General features: G+C 32.2%; 1 protein-coding gene across 2 annotated transcripts in view; it reads left to right on the top strand.

The window, feature by feature from the left end:
• Positions 1–23,647, top strand: part of PLCB1 (phospholipase C beta 1) — an 844,697-nt gene that overhangs the window by 757,350 nt on the left and 63,700 nt on the right. Inside the window, exon 32 of one of the 2 annotated variants that reach the window (XM_051975943.1) lies at positions 3,114–3,231. The exons of the other annotated variant lie outside the window; for it this stretch is intronic. Coding sequence (XP_051831903.1) covers positions 3,114–3,212 — 99 coding nt within the window. The 3' untranslated portion in view covers positions 3,213–3,231. The remainder of the gene's footprint in view (positions 1–3,113; positions 3,232–23,647) is intronic. 2 annotated transcript variants of the gene reach the window in all.

Here is a 23,647-nt window from a genome sequence, read left to right as displayed (position 1 = left end):
CTAGAACTAGGAAGGAAAAAGGAAGCAGGTTTTGGCTCTAGATAAGATTTTTTTTAACCAAATTAGAGTTCTCCAATGGGGAAACTTTGTGAATTAAGTTCCCATCATTCATGGATTAAATGAAAGGTTTGACAACAAATTAACTTATTATATTAGAGGGAAACATGAAAAAAGTGACCTTGAAACTGCATTTTCAAGCCTTGCTTTTTGTTTGTTTGCTTACTTGCTTTTCTCTCTACTCTTACTACCCTCCAGTGACGATCCATTATTCATAAAGTAAAAAACCAATTTTTGTCTCAGATTGAATATCTTATGTGGCCTAGCTCAAACCTATCATCTCACAGTTTTCCTTCAGCCATTCTTTTTCATTAGTTGTTCCCTGATGATGATCTGAACTAATCTGCCTCTATATATACCTGGAATATATAAGCTTTGTATATGATATTTCAATATATGTTGAAATATTTCCCTTCATTCATGGTTCAAATCAGGGTCCAAATCCTCAATGATTCCTTCTATCTTCCACCAAATGAAAGTTCTCTTTCTTTCTTCAAGTAAAAATCATATTTTGATAACCTCTTTTATCTTTATCAATGTCTACTTTGTATAATATTTATGTATATGTGTGTTTATATATTTATACAATATGTATGTGTTCAAATATATACATATGCATATATTTTTTCATATGTATGTACATATACATACAATATGTGTATATATTCGCATATGTACATTTATATTTGTGGGGTGAATTTGAATCACCCTTATTAAATTTAAAATTGTTTGGGGACAAGATTGTTTTGCCCTTTATATACCCATCACAGTCCTTTACACAAAAAGTACTATTAATTGAATATTAATTAAATTAATGACATTCCCAAGCAAAAGACAAGATGGGTTATAAATCTTTTCACAAATACTTTTTAAAAATTTGCTCAGTCCAAGTTTGTCACAAATATAATGAGTAGGTTTTCCTCAATGTATAGACAGTTCCAGAAACAAGTTAGCCTGTTGCTTAAGTGAATATCATCAAATTTATACTAAGTTGGGGCTTATCTAGTATAAACTCAAGAACATAATCATTATTTGATATTTTATTTTAAAAATGAATTGTACTTATAGTTGCTAGAAAAGGAGGTAACATGATAGTAGTAGGTTACCCAAGATTGTGAGCCCCAAAATTTTGACAGTGGCATGAAGAACTAGCAAGCACCATTTAGACATGAATTCTGTAGCTACTGGGCATACTTCACATTTACTAGACCTTGCTTATGACTAATACATGATTTCTGAATTCCTTCTTCTTTCTCTGTCTTTCATAACATCTTTTATTTTCCACTTCTAACTTGGTGGGCAGCAACAAGGAATTAAGACTACATCAACTCAAGTTACTGTTCTACAGCTACAATCATCAGTATTCCATTACAGTATTTAACCTGCAGGTTGCAAAACCAGGGACCATAATGTTTCTCTCAGTGCAAAGAAATATGTGTTTTTTGTTTTTTTTTTTTTCAGGCAAGAAGGTAGAGGAGTGCCTTATATCCTCTTATTTTCTTCTTTGTCTAGAATAGTGAAAGGAAAGAAAAATCTGCTGCTATGAAAAGAAAATCTGTACATTTGAACTTCATAGGGCTTAGTCTATATATGCGTTCTATTTAAGTATTGTAGTTACAGATCAGTGTGGCTTAGAGTAAAAATCCAGTTCAGTGAAGAAAAATTGGTAAATGTATTCACCCACATCCTGTTACATATTTCTGTTCAACCATCTTTACATTTTTTTCTTCTTATATTAAAGCCTTCCTTGCAGTTAAAGAGTAAAGAATACTGGGTTGAAAAATAGGAGCTTTGGGTTCTAATACAAGTTAGTTCTACCACTAGTTAGATTTATGAACTTGGGAAAGTCACTAAACTTATTGAATCCTCAGGTTCCTTATTTGTAAAGTGAAGGTATTCTATAAAATTATCGCTAACATATATTCTGAAATTCTGTGTCTTTTAATAATGTATTTGAATCAGTTTATAATTCAGTCATATTTTATAGTAAAGTTAATGAATCAATCATAATATTAATAATTATGATCAAGATATAAGATCTCCTTTATCTGCTAGATTATCTTTCCTGCCAGAATCATAAACTGAATATTATTTCATCATTGACTTAATATTTCTTTCATATTGTTGATATTAACCCATTGCCATGCCATACGCAAGGAGAAAACAATTCAGAAATGGCAGGGAGATAAACACAAATTTAACTAGCTATCATAAAAACTAAGTATTTCAAAACTAATTGTACCAAAATAAAAAATTTTTCCCTCCGTATTAAAAGTATTTTTCCTAAGAAATGATGCTGAATCAAACAATATTGTATGACATCTCAAATTCAGCTTTGAAATGAAAATCAATCCTTTCTGCCTTAAGTGAAAGGACATCCATTTACCTTTTCTTTGAAGTTTATGACTTTCCTTATCATTAGGTTTGAATATCTATATGTTAGATAAATATGTTATAGATATATGAAAAGTAAGATTGTCTAAAAGTATTATCATATCTTTTTAAATATGGAAACAATTAACTTTAACACTTTCAGGACATTATAAAATACTTAGATCTTCTTTGGAGTAACTTAGATGAATTAAAACAATTTTCCCTTCAATATTCCTCTCTTAAAAAAAATAAAATTCTTATTTCACTCTTAATATTGGGCTTGAGCTTGGAATACTAGGGCAGTTTCATTTAATATCACAGACCACTTCCTGTAAATTAACACCATTGTCATAGGGTTGCTCTATATAAAATGCCTTAGTAGTTATGGTGAAGATAATATTTAATACATAGCTCTTTGGAATAATAAAATTAAAATTTCCCAAAGGCCAGAATACCATATAAGCCATTCAGTTGTACTTATTGTAAAAGGTACCAGGCCACATGAGAGACATTGAAGAATATGTGTGTTGGAAGTTTCAAATTTCCAGTTTAGTGGCTTATCCAAGAGTTCTCCCAGGGGGAAAAAAAAAATTTAACACTAAGTACAACATAGATATATATAGAGAGAAATATATATATTTCAATGCCAAAAAAAATGACAGCCTCCCTTTTTTTTCACACAGGGGGAAGGCTCCTCCTCATACTTGTCGGAAACTTGCCCTGAGGATCCCTCTATTTCCCCCAACTTTACTCCCCCCAACCCTCAAGGCCTCAAGTGGTGACCACCATCCTCCCGACCAGGTAGGACTGGATGAGAGGGGTGGCTTTTGAGAAATTTGAGGTCTGTGCCATATAGTGCTATTTTCTGTCAGGATGGAATTCCTTCATCTATCTTCATTCACATTCTCTGTCTCAATGTATCTTCTTTCCCCATCCCATTCTTTCTACCTCCAACTTTTTCCCATATTTTTCTACTTTCTCTTTTACCTTCCTCTAGGAAGAGACTTTCATTTTTGTCTTTGTATTTCCAGATCTTAGAACTTACATATGGTAGGTACTTAATACATTTTCTTTAAATTGAATTTTACATCATCTAATCTTCATGAGATTTTTTTTCATCCATTTGCTTCTTTTCTGTCCTTTCTTTTTGTTTCTTCTTCTTAAAAACTTACATTTAAATCTCCTGGCTTTCCCCTTCAGACTCCAGCTTTTATGATATTGTTATTCTACAGTGTTGCTATGTAGATGATAATTTAAAATGCTGTTTGTTACTCCCAAAAGACCATTTCTTTTCATAAGAAATCTCTATCTTCATTTAATTTTTCATCCATTACCCATTGTATTTACCTCCATAGACTGTTACATTTAATTATCATTCTCCTTCCAGATGGTATGTTAGGTGCCTTTAACCTTCCCCTGCTATGCTCTTTAGGCATTCTAAAAATTCAGCACTAAATTAAGGACTAAGTATGTTTTTCAGTTTCTTGCATCTCTCCTAAATATATTTCTCTAAATTATAAGATGTTACAGACATCATATCTACTTGATTAAATGGATAGTATGTAGGGCATAAGAAGACTTTCAGTTATTAGAGATGACCTATAACTTTAGGGATTAGAAAACAACTTACTTAAAGCAGGAGAAATAAGGGAAAATAATGCAATCAGTAGAATAAAAAAATAATAAATAAGCCATTTCAATAGAAAGTGAAATATTGGAAGTAAGGTGGTTGTTTTAGTTTATTGTAACAAAAGGCTGATTTATGCTAATATCATAAAAATCAGTTGAATAAAGATAAACAAAGTTTCATACATATCTTGTCCTGTGAAACAGTATAGATGAGGAGCAAAAAACTGTTATTAGAAAAGAGAACTTGAGTAGAGGTTTTACTTTATTTAAGCAGTAAAACTTTAGAGTTCAATTTTTTTTCAGTACTTCAGGGAAATATTATCAAAGCATTTTTTAAAATTATACATTCTTTAATGACAGATTTTACTTTATTTCCCCTTCATAATTGTTTCTTAATAATGGGATGCAATGTACTTACACTCATCATGTTATTAAGAATTGTATGGGAAACAGAATGGGCAGGCTGTAATTAGAACAAAATCAATAATTCTAGACATACTTGAACTGTTTGTGATACCTTTTTAAAGGAAGATCTTTTTGTAAAGAGATTTAGAATCAACAGAATAGCCCTGGAAGTATCTTTTTGAGTAGTTTATAAACATCAGTACTTGAAAAAAACCTTATTTACAAATATTTTATTAGTACTATAATTATCAAATATTTGATGCCATATTTAGAAAATTATATTCTTATAAGTAAGATCAAGGACAACTCCTTTCTGGGTTTTTTTTTTTCAAGTATTATACAAGACTCTTAAGTAACTTTTGTGGTCTTCATATATTTTTCTGTTCAGTCAGCCTTATGCTACTCATACTAATTCCATTCACAGACTTTATTGCCTCCAGAATATAAAGTGAAGTGGCTTATTCATGTGGAGTATATTATGCTTAAAGAGAGAAAAAGAACCCTACATTGCTAAGACTCCAGACAAGCAAGAAAAGCGAAAACCTCTTACTCATATTATTTGTTTTGTCCTCTTCTCTTCCCTGTGACATGGATGACATAAAACAAATAAGAGTTTTGCAATTTTATTGCAACAAATAAACCTCATTACTAAATAGAGGACCACCTAGTAAACTCCATTTGGCATTTGCTCTGAATTAAAAGAACAAAATGAATTTATTTCACTTAAGAATGTAGCCAGCTACATTTGGTCCTTTCTTTTATTTACCAAAAAATTTTAGTTTTATCACAGCTTTATGGGAGTTGAGGGGCAAATGAGGTGGCAGATTTTCTTGCTGTTATAATTTAATGCTTCCTTCATAAAGGCATCTTAAATAGACTAAACGAGGACCTGGAAAGGAAGATGGAAAGGCCAAATCTGAATGGTCAGCAGCCAGAAACTAAACATGAACCAGAGATAAGAGGCAAGATTCCAAGAGCAGACAAAATATATAGGACAAGTCAACAAGAAAGTCAAGAGCTAAAACCCATAATGATATTAGGGGCAGGAAAACCTTAGTCCCAGTAGAGATAATAATCCTATTTATCTTTAAAATAGCTAATCTTGATTCTCTTTTCTGGTGTGGTAGATAGGACTAAGTTATTTTGAAGAAGATCCCTTCCCACAGAAGGAACATAACACATTTGCTGCTATCACTGAACTTTAAGCATAACCATTCATATCCCAATGGATAAAAGTCTCAAGATATGATAAATGAATAAATAGCATGGGGATATTCTATATATTTAAAAATACTATGTAACAGTGCACTGAGGATTGGATAATAAGGACTGAATTGGAAGTCAGAAGATATTGTTTCAAATCCCTTCTCTGTCTTTTGAACTCAGGCAAGTCATCTAATCTCAATCTTGGTTTTTCTCATCTGTAAAATGAGAAGGTTGGTGTAGGTAACCTAAAAGTTGCTTCCAGTTTTAAGTCTATAATCCACTTGAACTGACATTACCAGAAGTGAATAAGAATCTCTCTCTCTCTCTCTCTCTCTCTCTCTCTCTCTCTCTCTCTCTCTTTCTCTCTCTCTCTCTCTCTCTCTCTCTCTCTCTCTCTCTCTCACACACACACACACACACACACACACACGTGAATATTCTGATAAGTATGAGGCTTACCAGTATACAGAAAAACCCACAGTGCATAAAATTGTCAAAAAATTCTCCAGTGAATGATTTTTCCAGTTAAATAAAAATTTATACTAGAAAGCAGCTATTAAAGAAATGGGTAGAACTATCCACTATTGATTTGTGAATGTGACTTTCTATACAGTGTGTCTACATCTAATATTATGCTTAAGAATCATAATTTATCATCCTGGTAATCTCCATTTCTTAAATTGTTATAAGATAGAAATACAAAACAAACAAAAGATAAAAATCTATTCCATAATATTTATATGTATGTTTCTTTTTATCCATCTATAGAATAACAGATTCCTGATATTTTATACAAAGTAGTATTGTTAAAATGCAAATAAGTTTCTTCATAAAGGTGTTTAGGTACATTTGGTGCTATGTCCCCAGCACTGTGCATGGTACTGTAAGGCCAAAATAATAATAAGAAAAAAAAAAAAAACTGATGACATAGTTTCTTCCCTCAGGCAGCCAGCAATATTACTGAATATGAATATAAAAGTAGATAGCAATTTAAGGTGATGTAAGGGAATAAATAAAATTAATTTTAAAATTAAAAAGGAGAGAAATAATATGGAATTTTTTTATGTTTAAAAAACACATTATAACCCAGTGAAATGAATACTGAAATTGAAGTCAGAGTCCATTATTTCAAATCCCTATTCTTCCTTTCTGAATGTTAGCATGTCACTTAATGTGAGTAAAGTGATTTATCTTTTCTTATTCCCAGACAGTGAAACCAATTGAATTGTAAAACCATAACATGTCTCAAGCAATATGCCTTTCCACAGCAGTCATCAGTGGGAACCATTTTGGATTCTCCCTTTTTTCCACTATTCAGTATTGAAGGATTATGATACTAAGGATTTTGACCTAGCTATTCTTTGAAGATGAGGAAAATGCACAAACTACAATTTTAAAAAATCTCTAGGGATAAAATTTTTTCCAAGAAATAAGTTGTTTTTATTTTTATTTTTTTTATTATAAGTTTTTAACGACAATACATATGCATGGATAAGTTTTCACAACATTATCCCTTGCACTCACTTCTGTTCTGACTTTTCCCTTCCCCAGGTGGCAGGCAGTCTTATACATGTTAAATATGTTATAGTATATCCTAGATACAATATGTGTGTGCAGAACCGAACAGTTCTCTTGTTGCACAGGAAGAATTGGATTCAGAAGGTAAAAATAACGTGGAAAAGAAAACAAAAATGCAAACAATTTACACTAATTTCCCAGTGTTCCTTCTCTGGCTGTGATTGATTCTGTCCATCATTGATCAATTAGAACTGAATTAGATCTTTTCTTTGTTGAAGATATCCATTTCCATCAGAATATATCCTTATACAGTATTGTTATTGAAGTGTATAAGGATCTCCTGTTTCTGCTCATTTCACTTAGCATCACTTCATGTAAGTCTTTCCAAGTCTCTCTGTATTCATCCTGCTGGTCATTTCTTACAGAACAATAATATTCCATAACATTCATATACCACAATTTGCTGAACCATTCTCCAATTGATGGACATGCATTCATTTTCCAGATTCTAGCCATAGGGATGACTTTTTTTAAAAGAGAAGACAAAATTGAATCCTAAGTAAAAGATTTTATACAAACACATCTGTATATATATAGTATCTATCTTTATCTTATCTATTTAATACCTTTCTATGTGTGTGTGTGTGTGTGTGTGTGTGTGTGTGTGAGTGAGTGAGTGTGTGTGTGTGTTTGTGTAAATGAAAGAAGAGAGAAAAAAGAGGAGTAGTGGAGAAAGCAAAGATTGGTCAGAAAAGGAAAAAGAGAATGATAAGAATTCAATGTGACAGAAAAGGAGTGAGGAAAGAGTAACAAGAAATAGACAATGATCAGGTATTGAATACAAGGCAAGTAAAAGGGAAAACATTTGCTTTAACTATCTACTCTGTAGTGATCTTGAACAGTACTGCTCAAGGGACAGAAGGCAGATTATAGGGGGAGACACTTGAACAAAGGGAGAAAAGAATGTGCATTGAAAGGAATGATGAAAGGTGTTAGTAATTGAATTAAGAAATCAAAACTTTTTTAGTCTCCATACTCAATAGTAGGTGAGATCAGGTGCTCAGAATTAAGGAGAAATAAATTAAATTAAGGACATGAGAAGGGTAGAGATGAATTCTATGCTTTCTCCTTTTTTCTTTGTTTAGTATGAAGGAGATAATATACTGGCCTCTGGCCTTAGCCTTGGAGCTAGAGGCAAGAATAGTACAGACTTTTTTTTAGTAAGAGTGATAGATAGTTCTTACTTATTTTATCCCTGTCAATAGTCAATAAACGTTTATTAAACGCCTACTGTGTGGCATACATCAGGTATACAAAGTCTCTGTCCTCATAATCTAATAGGGGGAAAAACATATATAGAGAAGCTGAGGGAGGGGGGGGAGGGGGAAAGAAAGAGAATGCAGGACATGATGAGGTTGCACAATTTGGGTAGAAAATTATCTGGGGAGTGTAAGTTACAAAGTTCATTTCGTCTTGAAGAATGATGGGTTTCTGGAGATCTCTAAATTCATCCAGGTGCTTGTTCCAAAATATGTTCCTAAGATGTGGACAGTGTTGGGAGAGAGAAATGAAATATTTATCTCCAGCTACTAGCGGTTTAAGATGTTTTTATTCTAGACCAGCAACTATGGACAATGACTTATTGGAACAATCAAAATGAGTAAATATGCATGTGTAAACACATGTTGTATATATCATAATATTCATTTAGTGTCCTGCCTGTGATAGAAAAATTTCCACCTCACTGATCACTGCTAAATTTTCTGATTGGTACATGCGAAAAGGCAAGTAATAGAAAAGAGAATAGCAAATAACTGATCTACCACATAATTATTATTCTTGGTTTTCATCTTATTCTTTTCACTATAGCAATTACAAAAGGCAACATGGCCTAATGGAATAGAGAATTAGAAAGACTTGTCTTCAAGAAATACTTAGTTTTTTATTTTATAGTTTTCAGAAGTATTTTATTTTTCTAATCATATATAAAAATGTTTTGGAGGGCAGCTAAAATGCGATAATGGATAGAATACTGGCATTGAAGTCAGGAGGACTTGAGTTTAAACCTCAGACACTTGATACTTACTAGCTGTTTGGCTCTGGTCAAGTCATTTAATTCCAATTGCCTCAAAAAAAATCAACATTCATTTTTTGAGTCCCAATTTTTTTTCCTCTTTTCTTCCTTCTTTTTTTTTCCCTTAGGTTATGCATATACAGTCACTTAAAACATTTTCATATTAGTCAAGTTAAAGAAAAATCAGAACAAAAAGGAAAAACCATGAGAAAGAAAAAGCAAAAAAAAAAAAAAGGTGAAAATAGTATGTTTTGACCAATTGCATGTTTTACAATGCAGTTTGATCACCCTTTGGGCATAGTTCCAAATTGCTCTCCAGATTGATTGAATCAGTTCACAGTTCTACATGAAAATTACCACTAGGTTACTTGGAGACAGTATGATATAAAGGAAAGAGTACTAGACTTGGAATATGAAGACCTAATTCTGAATTCTGGTTCTGCCAATTATGTTCTGTGTAATATTGGGCAAGTCATATGATGTTTCTTAGTACCACTTTCTTTATATGTAAAATGAAGAAAACTAAATACAATAACTAAGATTCCTGCCAATTCTAAATCCTATGACTCTATGATTAACATGATTCCAGAGTTCAAAGATATGGGAGCTTAACAGAAGACTGCAGAGTACAGTAAGTGATTTTATTGCTGTTCCCCCTCTTCTTTCCCACAGAATCCTGAAAAAAAAAATGCAGGTTTGTAAGGGTAGGGGATATGTGACCTTGAGCACATCTTTGGACCTAAACTTCTTCATCTATATAATGAATAAATTATCCCAGACAATGTTTTAAAGTTCCTTTTAGTTTTAAAATTCTGGGATCTAAGAAATGAGGGCAGGCTTAATAGAAATCAACCCCTAGAGCTTCTATGAATATTAATACAATTGAAAATATTGAAATTCAGCTGTAATACAGGATGTTTTTAGACAGATGAGGAAGACTTGCTATGGATTACAAACTCTTGAGAATGCTTGTTAGTATGGAAAGAAACCAGAGAGAGAATATGGTGCTATGGGAAGAAAACTCCTGATTATGTAGGCAAAAAGCACTTAGTTTAGACTTCTGGCTCAGCTATTTATGACCTACTGACTTTATCCAAGTAAAGACCTCTACAAGCCTAAGTTTTCTCATTTACAAAATGAGGAGGTTGTATTATACTAGATGCTCTCAAAGGTCACTTTCAGTTTTAAATAGAGCATTTGGAAGGCTAGGAGTAATCAGGCCTAGCTACTTTTATGAGTCAAGATCAGAGATCTAGAAGAGATTTGTTCTAGAAGAGACTATTTTATTAAGTACTGCCTTGTTATTACTGTATGTGTGTATACATACATATATATGCATGTATATACATATATCTCTATATATTATATATACATATATATATATCTACACCCACACATATATACACATATGCATATATACATACATACACCTATATATCTAATATAATATAAAGTAGAACATGTGGAAGAGAGTTATTTATGTCAGTATATGTTTGAAGGCTAAGGAAGAAGGTTTCCCTGGTGTTTCATGATGTTCATGTATTTGGGAGTTTCTGTCAGGAAGAGTTGGTATTGTTTGAGTTTTGCTACATAGTACAAATTTCCAAAGGGAAACTTTCTGCTTAGTTTGAGATAGGGGCAGGTTTTATCTCAATACATTGTCACAAGCCTTTTGGAAAGGGTTTCACCACATTATGCAGTCAGAGGTTAGAGAAATTCAGGAAATGTTTCTGTTTTTCAGTAAATTATAACCTTGGGTTGAGAGTGGACACACAGTCAAGCAACAGCATTGATGTGACAGACAGTGCCAGATGCTTAGAGGTAACGAAAAGGGAATTGGTGACTGGCAAGAATTTTAACCAGCTTTTAGGCTTTGTGTACAGTATGTACCCCTCTGACATCATCCTTCCTCACCAGCCTCACACCTGCTGTGACTGAAAGATTTCTGTAGTTGAGGTGAATAACAATTTATTGAAAGGTCGGGTCATATTGGGTAGACAATGTAAATGAGCTTAGACTGAATGAAGTGCTTTTTTTGCTTTCTCCTACTGTTTGTTCTCTATGGAGTAAGGTTTTTGTTTATTTGTTTGTTTTATGAAGCTTTAGCCAAAACCTTTAAAAACCATATTTCTTGAATGAGAAATTTATGATACTTCACAATATGACTATAATATTTGTATCTACACAACTATAAATTGTTAAGAAAATTGAAATGCAAATAGATCACTTTCATAAGTTAAAATTAACAAATGCATTGATTTCAATTCTACTTTAATAATGTGTATATTATGGAATGTGTTTTAGACATTCTATTTTTTAATTTATTTGTAATAATAGCTTTTAATTTTTTTCAAAATATATGCAAAGATAGTTTTCAACATTTACACCTCAAAACCTTATATTCCAAATTTTTCTCTCTTCTTTCCCCCCATTCCCTCTCCTAAATAGATAGTAATCCCATATAAGATATTGTGGTAGGCACAGTTGAGTATATACACTCTCAATACTAATAATATTGTTTATAATGTGCCCAAGATCATGTAGATAATACTCCAGAACAAATACATCTGGAATATTATTTTCATTTCTGAAAACTATGTCTTAGAAAGGATTTTAATAAAAGGGAGTATCCAGAGAAAACAAGAAAGATGGTTGAGACCTCAAGATTATGCCATATGATGGCTACTTAAAGAATATGAGAATGTTTAGCTTTGGGAAGAAAATATTTGTGGGTAGAGTTCAGGATGGAGGAAAATAACATCTTAAAGGTTTTTAAGGGGAAGGATGATTGGTTTTGTTTGGCATGGCCCCAGAGAGCAGAATTGGAAGACATGAGTAGAAGTCACAAAGAAGTGACTTCGACTTATAATTAAGAACAATTTCCTAACAATGAGAGCTATCCAATAGAAGAATAGGCTCACTTGGGTAGTTATGTAGTTTTCCTTATTGAAGGTCTTCAGGCAGATCAGGATAGTCACTTATCATATGTGTTCTCTTCAAGTGTAGTTGGGATGAAAGGACTTTGGATGTCCCTTCCAATAATGAGATATTGTGATGTGAAATGGACATTATAATTCAATACTGTGTTTACACGCACCTTTTTTAAAAAGCTATTTATGGTGGAGTTAATTAGTCACATTTAGAAAAGGTAAGTTTTTTCTCTTACTAAATCATATATTTCCATTCTTGAGGGCACAAGCATCAATTAAAATTTAGCTCTCTTGTCTTTTGGAATATTTGTCTTCTAACCTGATATCCTTTCACTAATTTGGAATGTTATTCACCTCTGCCTTTTGGCTTCCTGACTTCCTAGTTTCTTTCAAGACTCAGCTGCAGGATACCTTTCCTGGTTCATCCACCTCATTCCCCATACCTTTCATGTGAGTTCTTTGAGGATATATAGCTATATTTTTACACTTCTTTGTATTCCTAGCACTGAGCACAATAATTCCACATAGTAAATGTTTAATAAATATTTATTGTTGACTAGTTCTCCTTCTTCTGTTCCTTCTTTCCTCTTCTCATATTGGTCATAGACATAGGTGTCTGATCTATGATTTCTTTGGTGGAGGGAGGCAAAAAAAATGTCTTTAAGCAAAACAAATTGATTCTTTCTCTGCAACTAATAATCTTAGGAAGTTGATAGGATACTAAGAAATTAAAATTTTTTTCAGTGATATACAGCCAATAGAGACCAAAGAACAGAGTTAAATAAAGCTTTCCTTGAGGCCAGGGCCAGGTCTCTGTTGTTCCAAGCTGCTTCTCTATGATAGATTTATAGGGAATTTTTAAAAATAGACATTGAAAATTGATTACATAAAAAACCATTGAAAAAGCATTATGTTTCAATAGCTCTGATCCTTAGTACTAAAATTTCCTGGACTGGATTCTCTCTTATGATTTAGAGAATTTGTCTACTCAACTTTCTTGTAATCATAGTCTATATACATGTAGAAAAGATATTTGTTTGAAAATGTGTCATGTTGTATACAAATAAGTTATTCATTCTTCAGAAGAGATTCTAGTCCTTTAAAAATAAATAGAAGCTGTTTTACCATAACAACTTACAAGTATGTAGTGTTTTCAATTTACAATGCACCATCCTTATAACCTTCCTGTGAGATAGAGTGCTAATATTACTAGTCTCCACTTACACATGGGAATATTACAGCTCAGATGTGCTAAGTGATTTATCCATAGCCACACATTTAGGAAGTGACAATTGAGATGTGAATGTACATTTCCTGACTTTCAGACCAGAAATTATGTCTCATAGGAGAGCATACTGCCTTTCAGGGTGAGTCAGAAGTTTGTTTGGGAAGTTAGTAGGCTAGCAATTTTGAAACATCTGGGTAATGTCACACTTTAATTAAAGATGTTAGTCAATGCATTGATAAAAGCACTTAATTCTAGATATGATGATCAGAAGGAAGGGAAGACTTCAAAAAGACTAAATAAATCCAGAACCAGAGATGTATTGATTCTTCCAAATTTATAATTATAAAAATAATAGTTGGAGGCTTTTTATTTGGATGCTTTTTATTTCCAAAACCAGTAAGGAGTGATAGAACTTAAAGGTTCCTGATGATAAAGGAAGGGAGATGAAGTAAAATTAAAGTAAATCAGGAGGGGTCATAATGCCCAGAGCCTATTAGGAAGTTAATTCGCAATGGTTTTTGAGGACAGCATCTTATATTTTCTTTAAAAAGAAACACAAAAACCCCTTTTATCCAAATAGATTTTTTCCAATTTTTAATAAAAAGCTAGTGATGTAAATTATAAACTTCTACCTTATACCAGTATTAAAATAAACAACTTATTTTTCTGAGAAATCATATATTACCCCATTTTTGGACATATAGGTAGATCCCAGCTTTCCAGAAAAAGTACAAGATCTGTACCAAAGGATCTTTTTTTTCTTTTTAATAATATATCAAAAGGCCTTTTCTCTCCCCAGCTGTGCTAAGTATAGATATGATAAGTTAAGGATAGATAAGCAAGAAGGTAAAAAACACTCAACTCCTTTTTTTACTTTTATTTCTTTGCCTAGGAAAATGATTTTTAGATTTTTAAGTATTGGGAAAAATAGCTCACAAGAAATTAGAAATTAAAACAGGTTGGAATGTGACAAGAAAGTGCCTAGATAGCTCCTAATGAATTCACATTAATAGGTAAAATTTCAGCAAGCTGCTGAACAGAAAGATGGGACTAAGCCACTGTAAGTAACCTTTGAAAAATCTCTGAGAATGGAATATAGGTAAACATCTTAAGAATTTTTGGAAGGGAAAGAAGTAGATACTTCAAACTCTAAAATAACTTCATTTCTTAATAACATTTTGGAGCATATTGTTGAATAGTTGGATTGTGAGGATTTTAAAAAGAGAATCACTAAAAAATTACAAAAAAATCTCCATGTTTTTATAAAGAAAAGGTTATACCAGTATAATTTCATTTTCATTTTTAACAGAATCATTACCCTGATACACCAGGGAAATACTAAAAGATATTTATTCACAGATACTGGTAAATTGTTACAGTTTTCTTCTGGAAAATATGGAAAGTATGGACTACCTGATTATATAGTTAGGTGGAGATTAAATTTGTTGAAAGGATGGACCAAAGGAGCGGTAGTAACACTTTGGTTCAGTGTCAGACTAGGTCTATAAAGGAATATCTCAGATTTTTGCTTTTGATTATCATTTATAAGCATTTGATCTTCATGGAAGCTTAAATAGAATGTTTATGAAATTTGGGTAGTAAATAAAGCCATTACATTTGATGACAAAGTAGGATCCCAAAGATCTTAGTTGATAAAAACAAAAGACACAATTTAATAAAATTAAATTTATGTGTGTTTCAAAAAATCAACTCCAGAAGAAGAAAATGAAAAGAATGTCACTAGACCACAATTTGAGTGGAGAAAGAACTATAGGTTTTGGTGAACTACAAGCTTAATTTGAGTTAACAATCTGGCATAAGAAACAAAAGCATATGATCTCAGGCATATGATTTAATAGTCAATAAAGAAATATCAATCGATAAAAGAAGAGCATCCAAAAAAGAAGTCAAATTTTCTTTCCTTAACCCATATCTAGATTTTTGTGTTTAGTGCCAATTATACAGTGTTGTCAAGCTGGCATCTCTTCAGTAGAGGATAACTAAGAAATGTAAATGACAGCAAAGATAAATTTTAGGAATGAGATATTTAATTGAAAAAAAGAGAATATTATATATGATAAACATTTTCAAATATTTAGACAGATGTCCTGAAGAAGAGGACTTATACTTATTTTGCTTGATCTTGGAGCAGAGAATTAGGAGCCATAATTAAAATTTACAAAGTGATGCTCAATTCAATATCCGGTTAAATTATTTAGGAGTTAGAACTTATCATAAGTGAAATGGACTGTCCCCCATTATAATTTGTATTTATCATTAGGGGTCTGAACACTAACCCAGTTAGATATGTTATAGAAAAGATTCCCAAAAAGAAACTTTACAACCAAGAGATCTGATTTTATCAGATAGGTGAACTTTTCTAATATTTCCTAAAAAAGACACATAGTATAATGCCTGGCTATATAGCAAGTACTTAATAAATTTTTTCTTTATTCATTGTTTTGTTGATTAATACCCAAGACTCCCAAGACTCCCAAGAGAACCTAGTATCATAGAAAGTGTAGATGGCAGAGAGGCTGTAGTTAGGGTATAAAGAATTAGATATAAATTAGGGAAGATTTAGGGTTTAATCCCACTTCTGATACTTAATAATTACTCATGTGACCACAAACAAGTCACAACCTATCTAAATAAGAAAGTTGAGCTAGGTGGCTTTGGAAGACTTTTCCAGCTATAAATCTATGATCCTATAAATTCTGTGTCCTGAAGAATCTTGATAGGAACTAGAGTATTATCAGATAATCTCATAGAAAGTGATATCATATAACATAGAAACTTATAAAGATAATTAATAGAAAACAGTCTTTGAAACTCTAAAATAAAAGGAATATTGAAAGTTTTGGAAGATACTGAAACAATAGAATCCTCTAATGTATATTAATTAAATTAGCCATTTAAGTTGAAGTCTTCTAGCAAAAGAATAACAGATTTATTTTACATACTGTATCTTTTCATAGGTGATTCTTATGGTTTACATTCCCTTTTGCCACTTATGTTAAATTTATGACACATGGAAACAACTTTCTTATATATGCCACAAAAGAAAATGAATACATTGCTTGCCAAGTATGTTGGGGCCTGTTATTTAAAACAGCAATTGTTTTAGATTATAGGCATAGCTATGCTTTGGTTTTTTTCTTTGGCATCTAGCACATTTTAAAAATCATTATGTGTTTTTCATTTCAACATATCTTGATGAATGGTCCCTTCCACCCTTGTTGCTTTAAACTAGAACCATAATGGATCTGGAATCATCTTACTGTTACCCTTGTATTGGTTTTTTATATGTTAGTAAATGGGACAAATGGGACCAGTAAGATTTAAACTATCTGCAAGCAATGACTGTTGTGCATGCTATATTGGTGTACCGTGAGTTTGAAATGTATATGTGGCAGCAGGGAGGGAGAATAGGTTGTCTTGGGAATATTTTTATTATTAGAAATAGAAATTTACTCTGATTCACCTTTATAGCACTTGAAAAGTTATACCCTAATTATGAAGTTTGGTGGAAACATATACATAGTAATATTAACAATAGCTTATGTTTATAAAGTGTTTTACTGTCAAAATATGTGTACATATGTATACATATGTATACATATAATATATTCTATGTTATTAGCTTGAATACTCACAGCTATATAGTAAGATTAGTAATTCAGTTAAACTTAAGAAGCATTTATTAAGTTCTTATCATGAGCAAAACTTTGTTCCAGACCAATTTTCAAATTTTTTTGATCTCAGGTCTCTTTTACAAAAGTCTTAAAAATACCTGAGGACCCAAAAGGTTTTTTCCATATTGTAGAATAATTTTGTTCAAATTGTTTAGTCAATTTTTAGCTGTGCCCAATTCTTTATGACATCTTTTTGGAATTTTTTAGCAAAGATACCAGAGTGCTTTGCCATTTCCTTTTCCAGCTCATTTTACAGTTGAAGAAACTGAAGCAAAGTAGGTTAAGTGACTTTCTCTGGATCACACAGCTTAGTAAGTATCTGAGGCCACTTTTGAAATTAGGTCATCCTACTCTAGGTCTGATACTCTATCCAATGAATTACTTAGCTGTTTCTTTATGTTACATCCTATTAAATTTACCATTTTTAAAATATCTATTCATTATATTTTGACTTAAGTTCATTACACATTCATATAAATAACATTTTTTGGAAAATATTTCAAAACAAAAAAAATACTGAGTAGTATTATTGATTTCCCCCTAAATTTTCTTAAATGTCTGACAACAAAAGATATCTGGATTCTTATACCTACTTCAGCATTCACTATATTGTAATTTGCTATTTTGGTTGAGGTATATGAAGAAAATCCAGCCTCACATAGATATATAATTAGAAAACAGAAGAGAATTTTAATAGGCAAATACTAAATAATATTTTGGTATTATTTTGAAAAAACTTTTGATATCATAGATTCCCTTAAAGTATCTTTGAGGGCCTTCAGAGTTTCTCAGACTACACTCTGAGAACTGACATTCAAGATAGAAGATACAAAGAATTCATAAAAGAAAACACCACAAAACAGGCCTAAGCAAGCTCTTTCTAGTAAGATTTCCACATATGCTACATCTACATGGATAAATAAAGAAGAAAAATTTAATATAGAGGTAGCATTAGCAACTAAAGAGAACAAGGCAAGTTTCATATAGCATTTGAGAAGTTAAGAAGATTAGCCTATCCACTAGCTTCCATCACCACTTTAAAGTCTACTTTATCTCTGAATCTTTTGAGAGTTTTCAGAGGTTACACATCTGTCTCACTAAACAAAGGAAAATTGGAGACCAGATTTCAACTCAAAAGGATGAGTCTTCCTAAAATCCTTTGATCTTGGTCTTGGCAAGCCAATAAAGCTTGATCCACAAAGTAACTATGGTTTTGCTATAAATAAAGTAGGTTATTTAATAGTAATCACCAGAATATAAGTGATATATATTGCAAGGAATTCTTGTCTTAAAAATAAAATATAAATTTAGTTTAAATTGAATTACCAAGCATATTGACTATCAAAGAAATCATTACCTCAGTAATATAGTTGTCAAGTCTCGTAGATTCTTTGGTCTTAACATCTCTTCCATCCACCCATCCTTATTTCCATTCACAAAGTCACCATCCTAGATTAGACTTTTATCACCTCTCATTAGGACTATTAGAATATCCTGATAATTGGACTGGTTTCTAATCTTTCCCTCAATCCAGCCTCACCATATTTGCCAAAATATAGCTCTGACCTATCACTCATCTAGCCAAGAATTTGAGACAATTCCTATTTTCTCTAGGATGAGGAATAAATTTCTCTCATCATTTAAAGTTTTTCAGTCTGACTGAAATCTACCTTTCTAGGCTTATTTATGCTGGATGTGACATTCAATTTCCTTCCTAATCTTATTTCTGTACATTATCTTGCATGTACATATTTAATTGCTCAAGTGGGTAGCCTCACAAGGGGACTAATATGAAGGACAAATCTTATTTGGTTACATTCATTCTATAATCACACACAATCAGCTTCTGACTCTTTATGACCTCATTTGGGATTTTCTTAACAAAGATAATGGAGTGGTCTGCTATTTCCTTCTCTAGCTTATTTTACAGATAAGAAGCCTGAGGCAAATAGGGTGCTTACCAGAGTCAAACATCTATCTCACTAAACAAAGGAAAATCTGAGACCAGATTTGAACTCAGAAGAATGAGTCTTCCTATAAGTCTAACTAACTCCAGCCCCAGACTGTGTGTACCACTTAGCACAGTATTGTTACAGCAGTTATAGTTTACTATTATAAGGTTAAGTGAAAGTTCTGTGACTGAGACTGACTTTTGATTTGGTGCGATTTGGGTCAGACAAGACTGTAGTTGAGGTGAAACCAAAATTTTACCACTAAGAAGCAGATCATGATGAGATATCGAAGAATGATGAACAATACAAATTACTGCTACTCATGAATTTTAAAGGAAAGTATGTCTTATATAACAGTGAGGTAAAATAGTTGGTGCTGATCAAAGCTCAACTCAGGAAGGAGGAAAAAATAAGGAAACAAATGTTTTTAAAGCAATAATATTATTATGGGCCAGGACTGGGTTTAGTACTATATATGTACATAGATACATACACACACACACACACACACATACACACATAAAATCTCATTTGATTACTACAACAACTCTATGAGGTATTATTACCATTTTAGAGTTCAGGAAACTAAGGTAAACAGGCTTAAATGACTTGCCCAGTATAATACAACTCATAACTAGGGACAGATCTGAATTCAGGTGTTCCTCTTTCCAGGGCCAGCATTCTTTCCACTATGCCTCCTATTGCTGTGCTTATAACAGAGAGAATAGCAAAAATGTTTATTATGAAAAAAATAAAATTTATATTCATACAGTGCCCAACCACCCTCTGAAGTAGAAACTTCAGGAAACTATCTCAGGAGTGACTTATCTATAATAACATAATTAGTAAGTATTATAGGCAGAATTTGAACCCACATCAGGTATTAGAGAACTCAGGTACTCTCAATCTAGCTCTCTATTCAGTAAGCTGTTTTATCTAAAATTTATCTCACTAGATGAAGAAAAATTTGATTTCTGCTATTGTACCCCTACCTAAGCATCTAGTCCCTGCTGTTATCTTGATCTGTGTCTGGTCACTGGACCCAGATGACTCTCAGGGGGAAAGTGAGGCAGGTGATCTTGCACAGCCCTCCCTCATTTTAAATCCAATTCACTTGCTTGTCATGGCATTTCCCCTCCCCTCCATGTCATGGTCCTCTTCAAAAATGAAGGACAAACCACAATAAGCACCCATTAATGGCTTCTAATAAGAGAGGGAAAAGTCATCAACAAAGCAGATGTCCTTAGAAAAGCTTCTTTAAAAAGCTTTAAATTAAGATTCATTGAAGGTCTAAAGATTCCCTCCAAAATTTATTAAAGAAATCCTTCTAAATACCATGACCCAGATGAATATTTTTTCTTTCTGACTTTTTTAAAGTGAAAGACTTGAATCTTAAATTAAGAGAAAAATTTTATGCAGTTTACTATAGCAACTTAATTCAACAAATATTTGAATGTGATACCATAAGTGCAATTTTGTATGCTTGGTTATTTTGTTGTCCTGTTTATGTATATTTATTTTTTTTAAATTTTAGTAAGAACTAATCTTTTTTTGTGTTGTAAAATACAAGGCATAAAATTTTTATAGAAGTTTTTAAAAGTATAAAATAAAATACATAGTATTACAAAATAAACAAATTTTATATTGGAAATACCATTATCAAAATATGTATTTAAAAAAAGACATCAAAGATTCTAATTAAAAATCTCAGCTTTATTGGCATATCTTTTCTTTTGTTAAATGTGATATTTACAGCCATTCGTTTTTAAATATTAGCAGATATTGTAGATTGATTTACTTGACTCTGAATTAATCATTTCCAGGAACTACATTGTATTAAGCTGACAATTTAACGTCTACTTCTAGCTGTACAATGATCATCATTAAAAAATTTTTAAAAAACACTAAAAACTCTACTTCAATATCTCCAGATTCTGTTATGTTATTGGTGAGATTATACTCTCTACCCTCACATATTACAAACCCTTATACCTTAGTAATATTTTTTGTAATTTGCTGTGACAAAAAAAAAATTTATCAACTAATGGCCAATCCATTGGCATCGGACTTCCCATTTTTTGAGTCTGATCCTTAGAGGCAGACATTTATCCTGTTTGTAGCCTAGATTATACTCAGAACCCTTCCAATTTGAGAGGGCGTGACAGAACTGCTTTATTGGAATGACATTTAAGAACATCACTTGGATGCTACAATGAAACATCCATGAAGGACTGAAGTTGAGACACTAAATTGCTCTTGAACATAATTTGATCATTCCTAGACGACTCAAGAGATGCTTGAGGAAGTTGAAAGGTTCATTGTATTAATTATATGCTTATTTCATTATTTGAGGCATCTGAAATTTTCCTAGTATACATACTCCACTAATACAAATCAAATTTATTTAAAACAGAGTAGATGATCTTTTAGAGATGTTGTAACCAAAAAAAAAAAAAAAAACCTATTTATACAACAGGGTGATAATCTTCTGTATACTTAACTATCCTGGTCCTCAGAAAGCAAAGTTCCTTACTAGGTTCATGCTCAAAACCTTCCTACTTAAATAGAATCTGTCAAAGTTCTAACAAAATCAGAGTCCATGCTATGTCACAGTGATACATCAGAGTAGGGCTTTTATAGTACATATAAACTAAAATATTTTGATATCTATCACATCATGTCACACAGTCATCCAATTATCCAAGTAACATTTCTTAGAAAATTCATAATGCTGTTACCAGTGTATTGGAGCAATAAAAGGTGATACCCATCAGCTGGCCCATCATTTTGTTTGGCTGATATGGTTAGTACTTCACTTTTCTGATAGGGATAGAAAAATCTAATGCACAGACTATTGCATATGATTTAACCAAGAAACAAAATAACATTTTTAAATTCTAAGCTTCAAATTCTTGTATTTGGTATTAAGCAGCAGATTGTTGGGCCCATAAGTAGGTCACACATTGTGTTGAGTGATTGTGCTTCATCCTTTGCCATCTGGCAACATAAATCAATGTCAGCTGGATGCAAATATAACCCTGTAGAGGTGACCTTGGAAACAGTGTTGATATATGAGCACAGGCCACAGGATGGCTTCTTTTCCCCACAAGACTATTTTTAAGCCAAAACTGAATATACAATATCACATGTTCTAATGCTTAAAACATGTACAATGTGAGCTATCTCCTATGTGTAACAGTTCACAAGTCTGTTATTTTTTATATTACATTCCTGATTTACATTAAACTGCACAACTACTTTACTCCATAGTTTCCAGACTAAATTTTATGCAGTGCTCCCATTTATAGCTAGATTCAGAAGAAAGAAGGAAATAAGGAAAGGTCCCATGGTAAACATTGCCAACATCTATAAACTGAGAGGAATGGGAGTTGGTAAGATAAAATTAAATCTAATTTTATTTAATTATTACTATTTACTGGCACTTTTGAACTTCACCAATACAGTGATGTCTTATATTGATAGCTGAACTTTCATAATGATAATATTATCTTCATATATTTCATGTGTATATCCCATCTCCCCAGTGATATTTTAAATTCTTTAGGATTATGTTATAGAGCTAAATGTTATAGACATATATATATAAAGAGAGAGAGAGAGAGACTATATATCTTAATTTTAATTTTAGACTTTCAATAGGTCCTTTCTTTGTACATTCTATAGGTAGCCATTTCCCTAAACATTACAAAATATTTAAATATTTTCTAAATTATAGGGGAATGCTTAAGTCTGATTGTGGAGTGAATTTCATTGTACTCTCACTGAATATTAGAATTCAAGTGCTTATGATAACTACTTATCAATATTAATTAATCATAATACTGCTTTCAAAAAATCATAACACTCCTTTTTCTCACAGAGAAAAGACTGGCTGTACACAGAGAAGGAAGGCTTTTGATTCTGAGGGTCCTGGGAATTCCTGCAACCAGCTTAGGTAGACTACCCTTATAAAGATTTGAGAGAGTAGAAAAAGAGCTATTGCTGGCATCAGAGGATCTGGTTTCAAGTCTCACTATAACACTTATTATTGTATGACCTTGAGCAAAATCACTTCACCTATATGGATCTATTCTTCATTTTTAAAACAAAAAAGTTGAACTAAAAGGCCTTCAAAGTGCTTTTCAGCTCTGTATCAATGATTTTAGGATTCTAAAATAGTTCCACGTTGCCCTTTCCTCATTGTTGAAGGACTATCACATTCCCTTGAATTCCCTGGCATAGAGTATAACTTTTACTAAGAAAGTGGGAATGTGAAGGAAAAGGAGAACAGGGCATCATTTTATTTTACCATTAACTTCATCTTCTTCCTCCTAGCTCTGTCTTAAAAATCAGACCATAGGCTCTTGTTTCCCATTCTAGCAATCCTCTCAGTAAAATATAAACGATTTCCTCAGTATCATAAATCTCAAAGTTTAGAAGTAGACAGTGAATGCTAAATGGTGACAGAAGATGTCTCACAACAAAAAAAGCTTAATGCATCTAAAAGCTGTCTTGTTACTGAGCCAATTTTTGTTGAATGAGGCCTTTTGGATATATCAACTGCTTTCTGGGACCAGAAA

This window comes from Antechinus flavipes, chromosome 2 (genome assembly GCF_016432865.1).
Source record: "Antechinus flavipes isolate AdamAnt ecotype Samford, QLD, Australia chromosome 2, AdamAnt_v2, whole genome shotgun sequence".
Lineage (NCBI taxonomy): Eukaryota > Metazoa > Chordata > Mammalia > Dasyuromorphia > Dasyuridae > Antechinus > Antechinus flavipes.
Note: the sequence above shows the minus strand (reverse complement) of the source record. Positions and strands in the feature narration are given on the sequence as shown.